This window comes from Thunnus albacares, chromosome 5, assembly GCF_914725855.1.
Source record: "Thunnus albacares chromosome 5, fThuAlb1.1, whole genome shotgun sequence".
Classification (NCBI taxonomy): Eukaryota; Metazoa; Chordata; class Actinopteri; order Scombriformes; family Scombridae; genus Thunnus; species Thunnus albacares.
The window spans coordinates 22,397,999-22,417,259 of NC_058110.1; the positions used below are offsets into that span (position 1 = coordinate 22,397,999).

Consider the following 19,261-nt stretch of genomic DNA (forward strand, 5'->3'; position numbering starts at 1 on the left):
GTCTTAAACAACTTGGACAAATGTGATGAATTTGTCTCCTTTCCTTTATTGAATAATCATTCCTACTGACACCATTAAACTTGAACCCCAGTGTGCAAAAGTGTCTTTTCAAGAGTCTATTTGATGCCTACAGAAGAAGACCCGGGCCTGTCATATTTGATTTTTCCAAAAGCAAGTTGACAGCAGAGATCTTAATTTCACCACAGTTCAAAGAAATATCACAGTTCAGTCAGCCAAAAGATCTTTCAGTTGTGATCATAATTATTTTTAGAAATGTATGATGTTGGCTTTATGAAGCTTTTAATGTTGTTCTCTGACGTGTAACACTGGGAAAACCACAGTATTAGAAATACAGGGAGTGGACACATGAAGTAATCTAATGCAATATACTTGTTGTAAATTCTTGTTTGTGAGGCTTATAATGTTTAGTATCAGAGAGATATTGGTTCAGCTCTTAAATTATTTTTAAGCAATAGTTATTGAAAAGAGTTGTATTGTTGTTGTATTGAATTGAATTTTTTTGTTGCTGTTATTGTACCCATCTTGTATACCCAGCCTTTATGAAATCTCTGGACTGATTTTTCCATCAAAGTTCAAGAGAAAAACACCCCTGCATTTTTATACTGTCTTGTATGCTCTCTGGATGAATAAGAGCCCTACTTGTCTTTGAACAAAGATTACTCTCTGTTGGGTCTGGTGGTATTTCAAAACCGAAAACGTTTCCAAATGTGCTTGTGTTACATTTTTCCGTTCATTTGTGCGTTGGCTGGTTTCTCACAGCAAAAGAATGAGCCCATTGATGACTGTCAGTGGAAGTTAGTTCATCAGAGCCGGGGTCAGGGCTGAGTATGGCCAAGTCATTGTTTCTCTGGTCAGAGAAAATAGAGACAATCCACAGTGATAGTAAGGAGATGAGTCTGACCTCACTGGTACTGTCGCACACTGAGAGCATTCAGACTCTCTCTGCTCTGAGCTGCTGGTATTGAACAGGAATTATCTCCCAAACTTGACAGTGTAGTTCATGATTAGAATTGATTGAATAGCCTTTTCTAAAAACACATCACTGGTTCTTTTGCAACAATAAACACCAGCACCACAAAAATGACTATTTTGATGAAGAAATAATGAAATCTCTAGTTTCAGTTGTTTCTCAATTGTGGGGATTTGCTGCTTTTCTTAGTATGTGATGGTAAACGGAAGCTCTTACGGTGTCAGACTGTTGGTCAGACAAAACGAGAAACTGGAGGGCATCACCTCAGGCTTTAGGAATGTGTTATGGGCCTTTCTGACATAATATAGATCTAATGATTAACCAAGAAGATAACTGGCAGATTAATTGATAAGGAAATTATTTGTTTGTTGCAACCCTACCAGTAATAGTACTATATATATGGTACTATGTGGTTGTCATGTAAAGCTAATTTGGGTATCTGCATAGCTTGTGGCCACACCATCTCATCAGGACACTGAGTTGGAACCATCGCTGTCATTGTCTCTTGGACTTCTTCTACTTGTTTGTGCATAATTCACTGCTGGCTGTCAGTAATTTTGCTAGTTGAAATGTAGATTTTCATTTTTTTTAAGCTTCAGAAGGAAAAGATGCTGCAAACATTGTTTTTCAGGGGGTTAGGTTTAAACACTTGGGTCGAGTGACAAGAAGAAGATAATTCTGTGTTTCTGCCTACCGCAGGATGTGGTTTTACAAGTTTAATGTAGATTAAGATCATTTAGTAATTATACAGTGTTTATTTCAGGACTCAATGGTTTTTTAGGCTAGTGTATAATTTGCTTTGATTCGAGGAAGCTGTAAGCTGCGTTGCACCAGTGGAGATCCAGCTGGACGTACTATAACTCAGCATCTCAACAAAGTATTACAGTGGTTGAGCGGCCATGGTTTTGACTTCATTAAAAACGTCACAATTTGGTGACAGTTGGTCGATGATGAAATGTTGCTCCCAATGCAACATCGTATAGGACATATTGGATTGAAATTGGGTAAGATTTTATATAGAAGAAGACTACACTTCTATTTGTAGTCTTCTTCCGTGTTACATAACCAAAGCTCAGCTTAGTTTCGTGAGCAAGTTGAATCATCAAACCACTGCAGTCGTTCTCTAATATATCAACAGTACAAAATAGACATGGAACGTCATCAGGCATCAAATAAAGCTTAGATAAGTTAAGAATGTTCAGAGACAATTGTTTTACACCAAACTTCCGATGACGTAACACATAGCAGAAGCTCAAAGGTTTGTTATAACGAGGCAGTGTTCAGTCTTCAATAATCTGTATTATAGGCACACCAGAATTAGTCATCCTATCAGAGTGCTCCACTGTGGGGAATAGCCTGGAATAACAGCTCCACTCCCTGCATAGCAGACAGCATCATTAGAGCACACTGAGCCTCAGAAACATCTCCCACCATGGGACCACCCAGTCCTATGACTCAAACTCCCAGACAACTTCACTTTCATCTCATTGCGATCCACTGAGGTGAATACAAAGCAGTGTTTTGCCTGTGTGGCGCTGCTGTAAAACGGTCAGTTAGATGAATTGTTGTGTTTTTTAGTTTCATGTGAGGGATTTGTTTTGTCGCTCACAGTCTGAGCACTGTCAACTAAATTGCCTCTCTTTTATCAATTTATCCTGAGTATCATTTTTTTTTAAGTGGCAGGAAGAAAAATAGAATCACTCTTGCCTTTGCAGTGCAGGTGTAGGACTGAGCAGTGCACAGTAAAGACTGGCTCATTATCAGCTGTTTGTGGGCTGGATGTACCCTGAGGGATGGAGTGTGAGCTTTTACATTGGAGAGGCTCAGGTAAACAGTTGAACAAGAGAGAGCCTTGTGTCAATCATGAGCTTTCTCGTCAGTCTTGATTAGAACACAGTGATGATGTTAAAGAGGTTGAAGAGAGATACACTGTTAACTTTCAGCTCTTACCTTCTTTAAAAAAGTGATTAGGTATTTTTAAAATAGTTCTTAAAAAGAAAAGATTACAATATGATCCATGAGGAAGTTACATCTGTTTACCATTACTGAGAAGCATTGTGTCTGACCTACAGTGGTTCACAGAGACGAGTGTGAGAGTACAATGTATTTATGTGTGTGTATACATGCATGCAAACACTCCTGTCCTGATCACAGATGGGTTACAACTTCCGTCAACCATCTGGCCTGTCATCTCATCTCCCTTTTGAGAGACACAATAGCCCCTGTCTCCATTGTCTGGTGTCCTGCTTCAAAGTGTTCCAACTACAAAGTAAAAACACTGCAGACCACTAATCATTAACTCCAGTGGAGGTTTAGGCTCAGAGCAGTAAGGCATGCGAGGGAAATTTTTAATGTTGGTTTACTTTTTCACAGAATTTGAAACAATAGCGTTGATTGAGAATCTCATCAGATCCTTAATCTGCTATTCAGTTATAATGATGTCAGTTATCTGAGTTTGTTTCGTGTTTTCTCTGATTTCACGACACAAAAGAAATCAGTCCTGGTTTATATTGTCTCAGGCTGAAAAGCGTACAGATAAACCTAACAACAGCAAAGAATGCAGTAAGTGTTTCTGTTTAGCAATGGCGTTGTAACAGGAACAATGAACCTACAGTATAACAATCAATAACAGTTAAAGTACATTGGCTCTCATAGTGTTATGTCTGTGCATTTTATGATCTCAGACTCTTTAAGAAGAAATGGATGGACTTCTAATAGTACCAGGACTGCTAAAGGTAGCCTTTATTTTATTTTACAACTTCCAATGAGGCCGTGAGATAGCTCAAAGATGCGAGCCTTAATTTAATTTCCTTACATAATATTTGCAGCCACTCTTCAGTCACTGCACTTCCAATCACCGTGCTGAATTACAATCACACCCTCTTGACTTCCAATTTCTGTCATTTCCTGCTTTGGAAACTCTTCCCCGTGACTGGTCATCATCTCAAAAAGCCGGCTGAATGTTGGGATGCCTTTTAACTCCTAATGATAGGTGTGGAAGTTGTGAGAGGAGCGTATTGAATAAGAAGTGTTTCCTGCTGTGTTTCCAGGAGGAAAATCAGATTTCACCTTCAGTCAACTGTAAGCACATGGCATGAATTTTAACTGGTTATTGGCTGGCACCTAAACTTTATTTGTTTTTTCATGTCCTTAGGTACCACCCGCCCTCCTCGAGACGGAGAGGTCCCAGGGGTGGATTACAACTTTCTGTCTGTGGAGGACTTCCTTGAACTTGAAGAGAGTGGCACACTACTGGAAATAGGAACGTATGACGGTGAGCATGATCGTCATCATGACAATAACTGACATTCTGTGTGACTCATGAGAGCGCAGGTGTCCTGATTCACCACAGATACAATGAGCATAGCAGCAATCAACATTTATTTTTCCCTACATGCAGGAGGGCTGTAAGACTGTGCACTCAGTTGATTCAGATTAGACTGTGCATGATGGGAGTAGATGCATCCAGGAGACAGCAGGTCACTCCACATCTGCCCCTCTCACTCTGATTAGGACAGTGTTGTGCAGAGCTAAGTCTCATACTGACACAAACCTGTGTGTGTAAACATGTGCACACGTGTGTGTGTGTGTGCATTGTGTGTTTGTTTGTGGGGCTGTGTGTTGTGCAGGGCTAAGTCTAACACAAGTGTGTGTGCGGTGTGTGCTTGTGTTCATTCGGGTGGGAGAGAATGTTACGACATTAATCTGCTTGGCACCGGTTCTGCTCTGTGTTGGCACGTTTCTCTCTTTCACGCAGACAATGTCAAATACCTGTCCACAGGAGCCTGTGGCCATCCAGATAACCTGAGGAAGCCTGGATTATTGATTCATAACTAAATCTGATTTTTTTATGGATATAAGATTATATAGAAACATATTTGATTATTAACTTCTCATAATGTACCTCAAAACTTTGGAAGTATTTCTGGAGAGTTGTGCCTTTTTTATTTGATAGTAGTCGGTAGAAAGTTCACAGGAGACTGCATGCAGCAACATTCCCGGTCAATGTCAGACTGTTAAAGAAATGGTTTGACATTTTGGGAAATACACATATTCGCTTTCTTGGTGATAGATAGATGAGAAGATCAAGACTGGAAGACTGGAAACCAGAGACTATATAAGTAAAAAAATAATGGATGGAGCCATCGTTATGTCACCCTTTGGTTTGTGGACTCCCGTTTTGATGCCTCAAGTTGTTTTTGGATAGAGCCATACTAGCTGCTTCCAGTCCTAACTTCATATTTACTAACATGAGATTTAGATCTTTTCATTCAAGTCTCAGCAAGAAAGCCTCTAAGACGTTACTGTGTCCGGTCAAGAAATAGTCACACAACCCCAAATTGTCATTTGATTAAACAAACAAGATATAGGGCATCAATTAATGAGCTTCGGAGGAGCTGATTGGCAGATTTTGTTACCGTCAGGCAGAGCCAGGCTAGCTGTTCCCAGTCTTTATGCTATGCTAAGCTAACTGGTTGCTGCAGCTTCATATTCAATGTACAGACATGAGAGTGGTATTGATCTAATCATCCAACTCTTGTCAAGAAAGCAAATAAGCATGTTTACAAAGAATTGGTGGATGCATGATTGTTATCATACCAGAAAAACTTGACAAATTCTTTGTTTGCGAAAATGCACCAGTAACTAATAGTTTCAGTCAGAGAACGTTACTAAAACAAGCCAGGTGTTGTGAGCTGGTCCATTGTTTTTGCCAGACAATACACCCTGCAGACCATAACACAAACTAGAACCATTCTGCTTTCCCACCAGCTGCTTATTTCCAAGATTTGTGGTTACATTGTGATCCAGCTTTATGTCTTTTCCTCTCAGCAAAAGATTAGGAGGTTTCATAGATCCTCTGCTTGCTATCTCTGTCCCCCACTCTGCCTGTTTTTATCCCCAGCTTCCTCTTTCTGTCTCGGTTTCTCCTTCTCCCTCCTTCTGTGTCTCTCTCAAGCATGCTAATGTCCTTCTTGTTGCCTAGGTAACTATTATGGGACCCCCAAGCCGCCAAGGCAGCCCGTCATTGGGACAGTGATTCTCAGTGATGCAGGCTCCCAGCAGTCCACCCCAAAGCGCACAAAGTCCTACAATGACATGCAAAACGCCAGAGTAGTGCCTGCTGACGACGACGATGACGACCAGGCCACGGAAATGAACAACAGTTTTACAGGTGAGGGCATCGCTGCACCTCTCCGGCCTCTCTTCTGTTTGTTGAAGTTTCTGTATCTGCAGGTTTCTTTGTCTGTGCGCGTGTAGTGTTTTCCATCTGTTTGTTCTCGAGTGGATGCTTGTTCAGGAGTGTCTGTGTATACGTGTGTGCTCAAGATCAGGAGAACAGAAGGAGCAAGATAATGTGTGTATGTTTATGATCCTTTCCTCTGTTCTACGGCGCTGGGTGTCTGGCGGTTACATCATTTCTTTGTGATGCTGATTCCTTTTCTGTGAGCCTCCAAACACTGCCATCTGCCTGTGAGGAGGGGTATAGTGGGTGAAGAAATAGATTACAGGCTACATTGTCAAGATTCATCATTTTCTCTCGCATCTTTTCACTTTTCTCAACTTTACTCCTTAAATTTCCTACAGTATCTGTACACGTTCATCAGGTATTAATGTATCTACCTCAGGTTTTTTTTTTTTAAATTTTCAACCCATTTTTATCAAATTGGCATCTGGATGTAAATGAATTCCATAATATAAAATTTGAAAAAAGAAAAATAGGTGACAACTTTTACGCCCAAGTGTCAGTGTTTCCGATTTTTTTCCTGTCTCCCGTTAGCTCTGTCCTGTTTTGGTGGGTTGAAGAGATGGTGTTTTTTTCTCGTTCTCTCATGATACTTTGTATCTATGCCCTCTCTGTGTCCCCCTGCCAGGCTGCCAGAGTGTTGAATTAGCATTTGATCAACCCTGAAAGGCCCACGGAAGTGGTGGAGGACATTGGGCCAGAACTGGGGAATGAGTGGGAATGGGGGGTTGGGATAGCTAGCTTTAGGAGAAAGAGGCTTAAAAGGGTGGAGAGGTAAAACGAGGTGGGGGTCAAAAGAGTTTGGGAAAGACTGTTGAAAGAATTAACATATTCCCGGGGCCCTCTCAGTACACTAGAAACAGGCTGGAGCCAAAGGATAGGGGGAAGGGGAGGGCTGAGAGTTTGATGTAATTAAAGATGCATGATGTTTGCTAAAGTGTATGTCTGCTTATTTCATGTTCTTTCTTTGCATGAAGGAGACATAAACCATGTTTTTGTTCTTTTTTATTGTTGTTCCGTGTTGTTGTGTTACCCAGGATCCTTAGTGCGTAGTCTCTTCCCCTCTCCTCTGTTGTGCACAGGTAACCCTAACGACCAGGATGAGAGCCGCGGCGGCATCCTCCGGCCGTACCCCGCACGTGACAATGCTCCATCCTGTGGTCTGAACAATGCGGCCACCTCCACCGCAGAAAGTGGGCAGCAGACCCTTGCAGAACCGCAGGTCTCTCCAGAAGACCCGCTGGGCCCGCTGCCTGAAAACTGGGAGATGGCCTACACTGAGAATGGAGAACTTTACTTCATAGAGTATGTATCGACAACCTGCAACACTTCACAGTTTGACCTGCTGAATTCACTCTTAGCACTGCCTGAATGAGCATTTTTTCACCAGAGCTCATACTGTAGTTGATGTTTTCTGTATTTTATCTGCACTATTATCCCTTTTGTTCGTCCAGTGGCTTGTCTTCCCCCATTATTTGGTTTTTAGGCCTCCCCAGCCAACCTGCCCAGCCCCCTGGGTGCCACTGCTTTCCTGTTAATCCCTGCATGTCCCGATCTCTAAAGGAGATCACATCCTGATCACCTGACTACCTCCACCTCTCTGTCCTCTCTGCAGCACAGCAAAGGCACACCACCAGGACATGGCTGTGTATTTTCAGAGCTTGTATGTTCATTTTTCCAATCACTGATTTACTGTATGTTCATGATTTAACAATAGAGGGAAAAGTCAGGTGGCTTATTGTTGATATTCTGCCTGCCTGCTCTGTTGTTCTCATTTCTCTCTGCAGCAGATGCCTTCTGTCCTCTGTAAACTTGCTGACACGGTTTACTTTCTAATTCTTATTGATGCATTCACGCGCCCCTGCTGTGCTTTTATATGTTGGTTTGGCGGCCTGTGTTGAATTATTCTGTTGTCTTGTTTGTTTCCTCTCAGCCACAACACAAAGACTACATCATGGCTGGATCCTCGGTGTAGAGACAAAGCCTCCAGGCCTCTGGAAGAGTGTGATGACGATGGTAAGCTGCTACAGATCATTTACACAATAAAAGTGTACATTGACACTTCTGTGTACTGGTTTAGGAATCAGTAGGTGGTGCTTGAGGTCTCATACATGGGGCTCTTCTTGTGTTCCTAGTGGTCACATTGTGAAGTCCTTAATTTTTCATTGGCATATTTAGAAAACATGTTTTATCTGAGTTTTGATTTGGATTTTATTGTAAGATTTGTTGATTTTTAGGTTCTTTTCACAACTACTATCACACAAAGAAATGACTAATAAGCCCTTAAACAAGAAATGCTTGGTAAAAACAGTTGACCGGTTCAGAATTCAAAACACAGATTGCAAAATTGCACCATCAAGTGGTGAAATTGAAAGTGGCACACCACACCTCTAGACAGCTCAAGTTGTTGTTACATGCTGTTATTATGAGTTTCTAAGGGGTTTCTGTTTCCCTATTTGCTTCTCTCTGGACTGTCACTTCATTCTTTATTTGCTCTTGATTCCTCCATCCCCCACCCACTTCTCTCCTACTATCCATCCCTTTTCTATTCTTCATTTTGTTTTCTTTGTTCCATCCTGCTTTCACCTTGGAGAAGAAGGGATACATACGGAGGACCTGGAGAGTGATCTAGGTAAGATTTTGGAGTTTTGTATTTGACACTGAGGTTATGCTGAGGATTTTATATGGAGCTTTTTTCTTATCTTTACTCAAGAGCGTGGTCTTTCAATTTGAGAACATGATTTATTGATTTCACCCTCAGATTTTGTAATGCTTTCCCACAAACCCTGCCCTCACACTCAAATAGCTCCTGCTTGCGCTTAGATTTGCTCTGCTTCTTTTAAAACTGTATGCTTGCACTCAGATATATTGTTGCTTGCACAGATTTCCTGCTCCAGCTTCAGCCTTTCTCCTCGCACTCAGGCTCGTGAAACATCTGCTCTCAGATATCTGCTCGGTTCTCGGATTGTTTATGCAACAAACCTTGTAAAAATTCCCCAACCAATAGAAGGCCAGGTGTAGCGTTGACCGATGAAATGATCCCTGCCTCCTTGCAGGCGTGTTCGCTTTACTTTAGAGTGTCCTGTATGAGCGGTTTCTCTTTAACCAGGTTCATCCATTGCCGCCTTCAAGGGTTGTATTAAATGTACTTCCCTTGCTTTCTTTACGACTTTTGGAATAAAAGGACAGTTAATGTATATACCGGCGCCTGTACGTTTTCTTTTACTATTATAGTTATATATAATAGTAGCCATATCGCACACTGGCCTCCTGTTGGTGTGCTGGAGGGGAAAACAACGTCACCTTCATGACTCAGGAGCGGAAGTCTAGTGGATCGCTGGTCAACATGGACCACCGAAGTCAAGGACCTCAAGTAAGTTTTTTATTTTAATGGTGCTATTACTTCCTTCAAATTCAGTTGGTTAAAATTTGCAGCACAAGAATACATCCATTGATAATATGCTTGGCTTTCAAGTGTTGTAGCTACTTTATGTACGTTTGCTAGGTAGTGTTTACCCAGCAAACACTGCAACGCTGAATGACCGTTGTCTGAACATCCCATCAAGGCATCCCATTACGATTCAAAAATAGTTCAAAAATGGAAGTTGTGCCCACGTCCAGGATGTTACCAGGCCACCAGCTAGACGTCTTCTCTGTGCGTTCCAGAAACATCGAAATATGTCGTTACCATCATCAACGCGCCTATTCAGCTATTCACTGTGCACGAGATTTATGTACACAGTGTGCGTTCTGCAGCTTTATACATCCTATATGTCCAGATTAACAATTTAATAAGCTAGATGTTCTGAAATGGTCAAACCAACGTCCTGTCTGACCCAGACATCTGTTATACGTTTTAACGTGTCACTTTCAAGATAATCCTGATAATAAATCATATATAAATACAAACACACTGCAAACACATGAAGTATCTTAGTTAATACAAGACATGCAATCATTACTACAGAAACACACTAAGTTTATACTAATGTGCAACAGTATTTTGAGGATAAACCGAGAAAAAGATGATCTGGAAAAGTACAGCTTCTTGTAGATAGTCTAACAGTTTGAATTCTTAACTCTTAATTCCATCTGAATCACTTTGCTCATGTTTATACTGAGGCGCTGCAGCAGGCTAATGCTAATTCCAGGATGTGAACAGCTGCCGACAGTCCTCCTCTGAACTCAGAGGAAAACAGAGATTCTAAATCACTGAACTCTTCAGCAACATGAACATGATAGAACATGAAAGCAAACTTTAAAAGCAAACTTACCCAACAGTTTTATTTCTGCTCAGTTTCTGTTCTCTTGTTCCTGTTTCTTTTCTAACTCAGCTCATTCTCAGCTCTCGTGCTGACTTGCGCGTTTTCTCCTGAGACGGGGTGATGCTTAGTTCATATCAAACATGAATGACCAAAAATATGAAGATATTTGAGTCAATAATAAACCCTTCGTAACTTTTATTAACCCAGTTTAAGACCACATCATTGTCTAACTGTTAAAAACTTGTAATGTACAATGACATTGATTCTATGGGCAGAGGATGTCCGTCTCAGACAATCTGCACTCAACCAATTAATGAATAAAAATAAAAATAAAAAATTTTTGTATGAAAAATACGAAACATCACACCCATAAATGTGTTCCACAGCGAAACTTTGAGAAGTATTTGAAGTGTTTTTGAAGTCAGGTCCAGGTGGACTTTTATTGAACATGGAAAGGACAACACCATCTGCTCACAACAGTTTTTAAACCCAAATTGAACCAGACCATTTTCGTTAGAAGGAGAAATTGAAACTTAGACATGTATATCTGCATTCCAAATATGTGCACATGTCCACTAAAAAGCAATTTGGCTTGGGTTTCATGATTTGCATTTAATTTCCATGTTGCTGTGTTTTGGTGTCCAACTGGAACCATTTTTGGCCATGGACACAACGTCACCAATGTTTGCTGGGTAGTTACATTGCAGACATTAAGCACTAGCTTTACAGTTGAACAACGAGGGGTCTGTTACTGATAAAGATGAAGAAATTCTTAAAGGGATAGTTTGTATTTTTTGTAGTGGGGTTGAATGAGGTACTTATTCATAGTCAGTGTATCCCCTGCCGTAAATGGGGGTTTGAACGCCCCCAGGTTGGAGTAGCAGACAGGAGTATCGGCATGGAAGCTAAGCAATGTAATGCTGTGGACGGGGACAACAGCAAAATGTATTTTAGCCACCTAAATAAAGGCCCACTTAAAAAAATCAATATCAGTTTAAATGCAGGCTAGATTTCTAATATTTTCACAGCTTTACCTTGCCATCAGACAGCCCTTTCCTTTGGCACTACATTTTCTCAACTGTAGAATTTCCATATTCCTACGCATGCCACACACTGTATTATGCCACAACAGCACTTTCTGTCCCAAACAGCTGATCTGCGTTATAATACAGTGCACGGCATGCATAGGAATACAGAAGTTCTACGCTTGAGAAAATGTACTAGTAGGTAGATAGTAAGGACGGAACGAGCAGTCATAATTTCGTAATGCCATGAGCAGTCAGTCTCACGAACTGTAATGTCGGTTGCCCATTCGTCATTTACAGCCATGCAATGCCCGCCCCCAATTGATTCTCCCGTTTTTCTAGTGTTCAAAACAAATCAATGTAAATCCGTCTAAACTCACTGTAATGTCCTCAGACAATGTTTCAGTGAAACAAAACATGCTTGTGTTCAGTTTGTCTGAGCCATATTTGATCAGCTCAGAGAGTTCATCCATTTTATTTCATAGTGAGCGCACATTTTATAGAATAAAAACAGGTAATGGGAGCTTACTTACTCTTTTCCACAACCTCTTTCTAATCCCTCCTCTTGATCCCCCTTTCCTCCGAATGTGGAAACAGACACATCCGCAATCAGGAGTGGCAATGCTGGTATTTTCCAGAAAGCATGTCGTAGCTCCAAAAGGTCAGTCTGGGCATAGTTGAGAGTACCTGGGTTGGTGATGTGTGGATCTGCCGGTGAAATCCAACACGGCCAAGCTGGTTGTAGAACGCATAGTAACATCCACAGAAGTAATGTCTGATGTTTCATATCTGTTGCCTTGCAACAGTGTTCATGTAACACACAACACTTGAGAGCTGAACATATTATTATGGATGTATTTTTGTGCCCCAAGTATGATTTAACCAATTCAATTTGAAGAAAGTAATAGCACCATTAAAAGAAAAAACTTACTTTCGGTCCTGGACTTTGGTGATCTGCTACACTCCTGCTCCTGAGTCATGAAGGTGATGTTGTTTTCTCCTCTAGCACACTGACGGGAGGCCGGGGTGCTATATGGCTACTATTATATGTAGCTATTATAGTAAAAAGTACAGGTACTGGTATATATATGAATACGAGTGGATGAACCCGGTTAAAGAGTAACTGCCTGTCCTATGGGACACTCTAAGGAGTAAAGCAAACGCACTCACAAGGAGGTAGGGATCATTTCATTGGTCAACACTACATCTGGCCTTCTATTGGTTGGGGGTTTTGACAGGGTTATTGCACAAAAAATCTGAGAGTAGAGCAGAAATCTGAGAGCAGATGTTTCATGAGTGCACAGAAGCAGCGTGTGAGGAGTGTGAGGAGAAGGGCTGGAGCAGGAAATCTGTGCAAGCAACAATATATCTGAGTACAAGCACACAGTTTGAGCCGAAGCGGAGTAAATCTAAGTGCTAGCAGGTGCTATTTGAGTGTGAGGGCAGGGTTTGTGGGAAAGCATTACAAAATCTGAACGTGAAATCAATAAATCATGTTCTCAAATTGAAAGACCACGCTCTTGAATAAAGATAGGAAAAATGCCCCCTAATCTTAATAAAACTCATTAAAATGTTTCATCTCTTTGATTAAAAGTTCAGAGATTAATTGTTGTGATAAGTATGGTCACATGATTTCTTCTATTCACACTGTTTGGAATCCAAGCTGCTGCATTGTGTCAGCAGGTTGCGGTGGAGAGATTTTTAATGCATTTGAAAGAAAGATTTTTTTTTTATCACAAGTGGTGCTGTAGAGCAATGTTATGATGTTTGTATTTTGTGCTCTACCAGCTCGCGCTCTGCATGCTACAAGCAGAGGGAGTGATATATGTTCCTGCCAGCTGCAGAGAGTTGACAGTTGGTGGCGATAATGTGCTATATTAGCAAAATTGACTGAAGAAAAGGAGAAGAAGACCACAATCTAATGTAAATAATGCAGGTTTCATTAAAAAACAAGTCAACAAGTCAGCAATGCATTCAACATGTTCATCAGGCCTCAAGACACAATGTATTTTCTTGAGAAGTGCTGCATATAAACAAAACTGTATTTGCTTACCATGAAAACTCCAGAGAGAATCTTCTCCAGATTCATGCACAACAGAAATGGTAAATAAATCCATCTGATGTAAACCTGACCACCATAACCATCATTATGCCTGTGTTTGTTTAAAAATGACTTTGATGCTTTTGGCAGTTTGTTTTATTACATTTCTTGCTCTGCTCTCCAAATCTGTCCCCAGAGAATGTAAGGTTTTAATGTAGCCTCCCAGCACTCATCCCTCACATGTATTCATGTGAGACATACTGTATGTAGTTTAGTTTTGTTGTTGATCTTAGCTCTGTGCCTTTGATTCTAATGTCCATATACAAAGGTTGAGCCTTTTTGGATCATTCAATTTGCTTTTTACGTAACAAATATGGTATTCTGCTCCTGCATGCAGTTCATAGCATGAAAGGCACAACTCATTTATCTAACATGCACAAAACACATTTGGAATATGTTATGCTGAGGACACAGGTTGATATATATATACTTGGAGTTGCTTCACAGGCTGGCAAATGGCTCAGCTGCTGGTTCTCATCCCTTTTGCAGGTAGCACAAACATCCCAGTGATAGAGCGAGCTCTCAGTTTCTAACACGGCCTTGAATGTCTGGCTGTGAGCCTTTATTATTGCTGGCTGCTCAGATGCAGACAGTCTGTGATTATTGATTGTGAAATCCAGTCCCTTATAAAAGTGTTTACTGGACTTGGGAGAAGCCCGCAGTAACACAAGGAGGTAATGTCTTTGTCTGAAATCAAATACAGTGAAGGAAAAATGAGATGGTAACATCTTAACGGGAATGTGTCAGCTTAATAGGTCTCGTCTGTCCACCGATCAAGTGTGTATAGTATGTGTATAGGTGTGTTCACAGAGTAAGGAAATGTTGAGCTGAGCATAATACTGTAGTAATTTTTAGTAAAAGAATTACAGTATTATAAATACAGATATTAGCTCTCATTTTCTTAGATTTCCAGACCCCACCTGTTTGTTAGGTCCGCATTCTGATGTGAAGACGTGTTTGGAGCTGTGTGGTATCTTTGTTGAGTTACTGTGAAATGTTTTAGTCGTAATGAGCAGAATAAATGTGCTTGTAGGCAGCAGGAAGGGATCCAGGTCATGATTGAGTTGAAAATACTTACTGGCAGTTACGCATGCCCAACATGCTGACTAGATTTGTAAATATTCTTAAAACATGTGCGGTACTGGCACAACTAGGATCCTCTGTATCTGATGAAGAGCCAATTTGGGCTCAAAATGTTGTACTTTTATTAATGTTATAAAACTGAGATCTTAAAGGGAGAGTGTAAAAGTGTTTTGAGTCCCTGGAAGAGAGAAACCACAGTTAGATCTTAAAGACCACCGCCAATGAAAATAAAGTTTTTAACTTTGTTAACATGTGGTGTTTTTCATATGCTAAAAGACATATCAGGAGCGAAATAAGCAGAATGAATTACTTTGACTATTGGTTCATCTGCCAATTATTTTCTTAATTAATCGCTTGAAAAAGTCTGTTTTGATTTCCTAGAACCCAAGCTGAAATCTTCAAGTGTTGTTTTGTCCAACCAACACAACACAGAAAAGCCTCAAATCCTCACATTCAAGAAGCTGCAACAAGCAAATATTTAGCATTTTTTCCTTAAAAAAAAAAATTACTAAAAATTTATATCAAAATAGTTTTATCAGTCAACTAATTGTTGCAGCTTTGAACACAACACAACAGATCTAATGTCTTGTAATTGTAGAGAAAGTGTGCTCCAGTAAAATTTTGCATACTGTTTCTACTGTAATTGTGGTTATAATGACTATGTTTGCTGCACTGAGTGTTTAATACTGTGTGCCTTCTGTATTTCAGAGCTGCCTCCAGGATGGGAGAGGATAGACGACCCAGTGTACGGGGTGTACTATGTAGAGTAAGTTAATCACCTTATTGACAACAAAGAAAAACGGAGTATCTCCAAAATATAGGCCTCCTTACAAATCTTTTTACTCCTTTAGTTCAGTCTTTTCACCTTTAGGCCACATGTCGCTGCTTGACTGCAAAGGCTGAACCTTCACGTTGGGAAGAGCACACTTAATGAGCCTTGATACACTGTAGCTGTCAACTCTAATCAATCTTTGCCCCTATTATCTCGCTTTTTCTCTCCTGGTCTCCCTCTGTCTGTCTCAGTCATATAAACAGGAAGACCCAGTATGAGAACCCAGTGGTGGAGGCGCGGCGTCGGAAAATCCTGGAGCAGCAGCAGCAGCCGCAGCCTCCAGAAGGTGAGCGGTATATTCGAGGTTCGTTTCCTGCCCTGGCACGGCACCATTTCTTTCTTTCTTCATGTCTGTGAGTGTCATGTCCTTCTAGTTCGTCTAGTGCTCTCCAGGGTTTGGGCCAGACTAATTCTCCCTGCTTGACTTTAACATTCTTGTCAAGACATGGTGGAAAAAAATAATTTGCTTAACGAAAATGTTGATTCTCATAAGTTTTACTAAAACAGAGCTGGCCCAAGGCTTGGTGTTGTCATTTGGTGTTTAGGTTTTAATTTACATGATTTAAAACCATATATGCTGTACATCATTTTATATTTGCTCATTAAATTTGCTTTACCATGAAAAGGAGAGGAGATTTTCGCTTTAGTCTGTGTTGTCAGATATGTTCATTTTACCATTTTACAAATAACATTATTTCTGCTACATTATCATAATCGAGATGAAATGTTTCTTTGCATTACAAGAATTACAAAAGTATTTTATGTTCAACAAATAAAGCTGATGTAAATGAGAAGCTAATAACAACCGAGGCATAAAAAATGAATCAGATGGCAAGTATGTGCTTTAAGCTCTGTGTGTTTGTACGTGCGTTGCTGTCAAGTGTTTATATGTGTGCATATGTGTGGCATGTAAATACAGCTTTGTGTTGAGTGTGTGTGTGGATTAACGGGGGTGTGATTTGTCTGCACAGAGTGGATAGAGGAGCACTCCTCAGCAGCAGCTCCACTGGCAAACTATGCTCCAAACCACCTGGAGACCTACAGGGACCCGCAGGTCCCCCCAACTCTACCTCCCGGCCCTGCAGGAGTCAAACGTAAATCTTTATGCTAAATAGACCCTGTATATGCTTCATTACTACTGCTTGATTCTTCCAAGTATGTGCTTGTGACAGTGGCGCAATGGTACATTATGTTACCTGTTCAGTTAAGAACAGGAAAACAACTGAAGCAATTTAAAAAATGTTCATTTATGTTTGTTTACTACATCTATATTTTGTCCATTTTCTGGGCAGATTTTTTTTTACTGATTTGTGTACAGCCTTTTTGTCATCAGCAAACAACACTTCTAAAAAACAGACAAATCGATTAACTTTTGTAAATGGTGCTAAGACCCGGGTCCTAATCCTGTCTTTGAGCTTTCACATTTTTATACTCATAAGAACGCAGGCTACAAAGTATGATGCCTTAGATTCAAAATAACCACTATATCCACAAAGGATTATTTCAGGAATGTTACAGAATGAGATTTGTTTTCCGTTGCTCTGCAGGAGGGAAGCCTTTCTTTACAAGAAACCCAGCAGAGCTAAAAGGAACCTTCATCAACACCAAGCTGAAGAAGAGTCGCCGCGGCTTCGGCTTCACTGTGGTCGGAGGTGACGAGCCAGATGAGTTTCTACAGATCAAGAGTCTGGTGCTGGACGGGCCTGCGGCAGTGGATGGCAAGATGGAGACAGGTGCAGTACATAACCACCATCCACAGGGGGCACTGTTTTCATTCAGCAACACACACTGAAGTGTTCCTCCACTACATCCATCCATTTTCTCTACTTCTTATGCTGTTGAGGGTGGCTAAAGTGTATCCCAGCATGCACTGGGTGAGAAGCAGGGTACAACCTCTCACAAGCACTGTAGTTAGATTGATTTATTAAACTGAAAAGTGAAATTTTACCATGACACAACTGTGGACTAACACCAAATATCACCAACAGTGTGACATGAATTTGACTTGATATGTGCACTTTAAACAGCATTAAATAACTGTTACTTATGTAAATGACTGCATCACTAACAGTATCTTTTTGCTTTGTGCAGGTGATGTAATAGTCAGTGTGAATGACACCATCGTGCTGGGCTACACCCACGCTCAGGTGGTTAAGATCTTCCAATCCATCCCCATTGGTTCCATGGTGGACTTGGCCTTATGCCGTGGCTACCCGCTGCCCTTTGACCCTGATGACCCCAACACCAGTCTGGTGACCTCAGTGGCCATCTTGGACAAGGAGCCTATCATTGTCAACGGACAGGAAACGTTTGACTCGCCTTCCAACCAGGCCGGACCCGTTAACGGCATGAGGGAGCCACGGGCGCACAGCCCCTCAGCTGAGGTGGCGTCCAACGGCTCTCATGGCTACTCCAGTGATGTGGTCACCCTGGCCTCGTCCATAGCCACCCAGCCCGAGCTGATCACCATTCACATGGAGAAGGGAGACAAAGGATTCGGCTTCACCATTGCTGACAGCCTGACGGGAGGCGGGCAGAGGGTCAAGCAGATAGTGGACTATCCACGCTGCCGAGGGCTAAAGGAGGGGGACATTCTGATGGAGGTCAACAAGAGAAATGTCCAAAACATGAGCCACAACCAGGTGGTGGACCTGCTGAGCAAATGTCCCAGAGGCAGCGAGGTCACCATGCTGGTGCAAAGAGGTATGTACTACATCTTGATGTCAGCTGATGTCTGCAGGGGTGGATAAACAGATGCAGAAACTGAGGTTTTGACAGGAAAGGATGTGTGGTTAAGTACACAAAAGAATGTACTGTTGTCTACTAAACAGAAAACAGCTTGAATAGTTAGCACGGAAAGAGTGACATAATGAGAAAACAGGAGAGAAAAAAAAACTGAGGAAGAGAGTGGGTGGCAAGTTGAAAACGCTCGGACTGGATGGGCTGAAATGAGGAGAGGTAAAGAGATGGGCTCAGTTAGCATGGTAGCGGATGAGCAGATGAGTGTGGGAAGGAGTGGGAGGCTGGGTAAAGAGGTGAGATGGATGAATGAGAGGGGAGGGGAGGTCAGGGACTCATATATGTTATGAATACAGATGCTGCTGAATTGGGCCCCGGAGACTTTGTCAATCACAGTTGCTATCATCTTATATTTCCTATATGATAACTGGGGAATGGTGAGGGGTGGGACTGCTCATTGTCTGCTCAGCATGCTCGTTTATTTTCGAATTACTGCGCCTGGAATTAATATGTGAGGGGAGATTAAGAGCCTGTGGTCATGGTAACAGAAAAAATTACAGGATTTTCCATTGATTTTTGATTAGAATATTGAATATTCAATCTGCTTACACTCCCGGTTGTTTTTATGCCTGCTAACGTTAATGAGGATTTTTAATGGTGGATGCTACTTTGTCTGGATTCTCCGCCTGCTCACTACTACGCTATGCCGCTCATGTTCCAACTCACGAAACGTTTGGCCTGGAATGACCCAGAGAAAATGTTTTTCTCATTGAAATGTCAAAACAAAACAAATTATTTGCCAGGGTGTAAGGTATCCACGTATACACTGAATGTCATTCGGAGTGTCTCATTTGTGTCCAGTCCTTATTGTTGTTAAATTGCCGACTGACCCCAATCTCTATTAGTGGCAGGTTGGGATATGCACCCCACATCAATTATGCCCTCTAATGAGTTGACCTTGTGCACTGCTGCTGGAATAA

The 19,261-nt window shown here is 41.3% G+C and overlaps 1 protein-coding gene and 1 long non-coding RNA gene across 15 annotated transcripts in view; one reads left to right on the plus strand and one right to left on the minus strand.

Moving 5' to 3' along the window:
* The window catches only part of LOC122982447 (membrane-associated guanylate kinase, WW and PDZ domain-containing protein 1-like), a 98,577-nt gene that overhangs the window by 54,390 nt on the left and 24,926 nt on the right, over positions 1-19,261 (plus strand). For 3 of the 12 annotated variants that reach the window (XM_044351749.1, XM_044351739.1, XM_044351742.1), the window contains exons 3-13: positions 4,146-4,265; positions 5,976-6,164; positions 7,274-7,541; positions 7,852-7,899; positions 8,170-8,252; positions 8,830-8,868; positions 15,419-15,476; positions 15,734-15,846; positions 16,514-16,636; positions 17,090-17,275; positions 17,634-18,245. In XM_044351749.1, coding sequence (XP_044207684.1) covers positions 4,146-4,265; positions 5,976-6,164; positions 7,274-7,541; positions 7,852-7,899; positions 8,170-8,252; positions 8,830-8,868; positions 15,419-15,476; positions 15,734-15,846; positions 16,514-16,636; positions 17,090-17,275; positions 17,634-18,245 — 1,839 coding nt within the window. The remainder of the gene's footprint in view (positions 1-4,145; positions 4,266-5,975; positions 6,165-7,273; positions 7,542-7,851; positions 7,900-8,169; positions 8,253-8,829; positions 8,869-15,418; positions 15,477-15,733; positions 15,847-16,513; positions 16,637-17,089; positions 17,276-17,633; positions 18,246-19,261) is intronic. The other 9 variants (XM_044351751.1, XM_044351740.1, XM_044351750.1 and 6 more) reach the window with 7 other exon arrangements.
* Positions 1-19,261, minus strand: part of LOC122982450 — a 90,094-nt gene that overhangs the window by 24,868 nt on the left and 45,965 nt on the right. Inside the window, exon 4 of one of the 3 annotated variants that reach the window (XR_006403453.1) lies at positions 7,413-7,496. The exons of 1 other annotated variant lie outside the window; for it this stretch is intronic. This is a non-coding gene — a long non-coding RNA (uncharacterized LOC122982450). Of the gene's footprint in view, positions 1-7,412; positions 7,497-18,195; positions 18,277-19,261 lie in introns of those variants that run through there. One more of the 3 variants, XR_006403452.1, reaches the window with a different exon arrangement.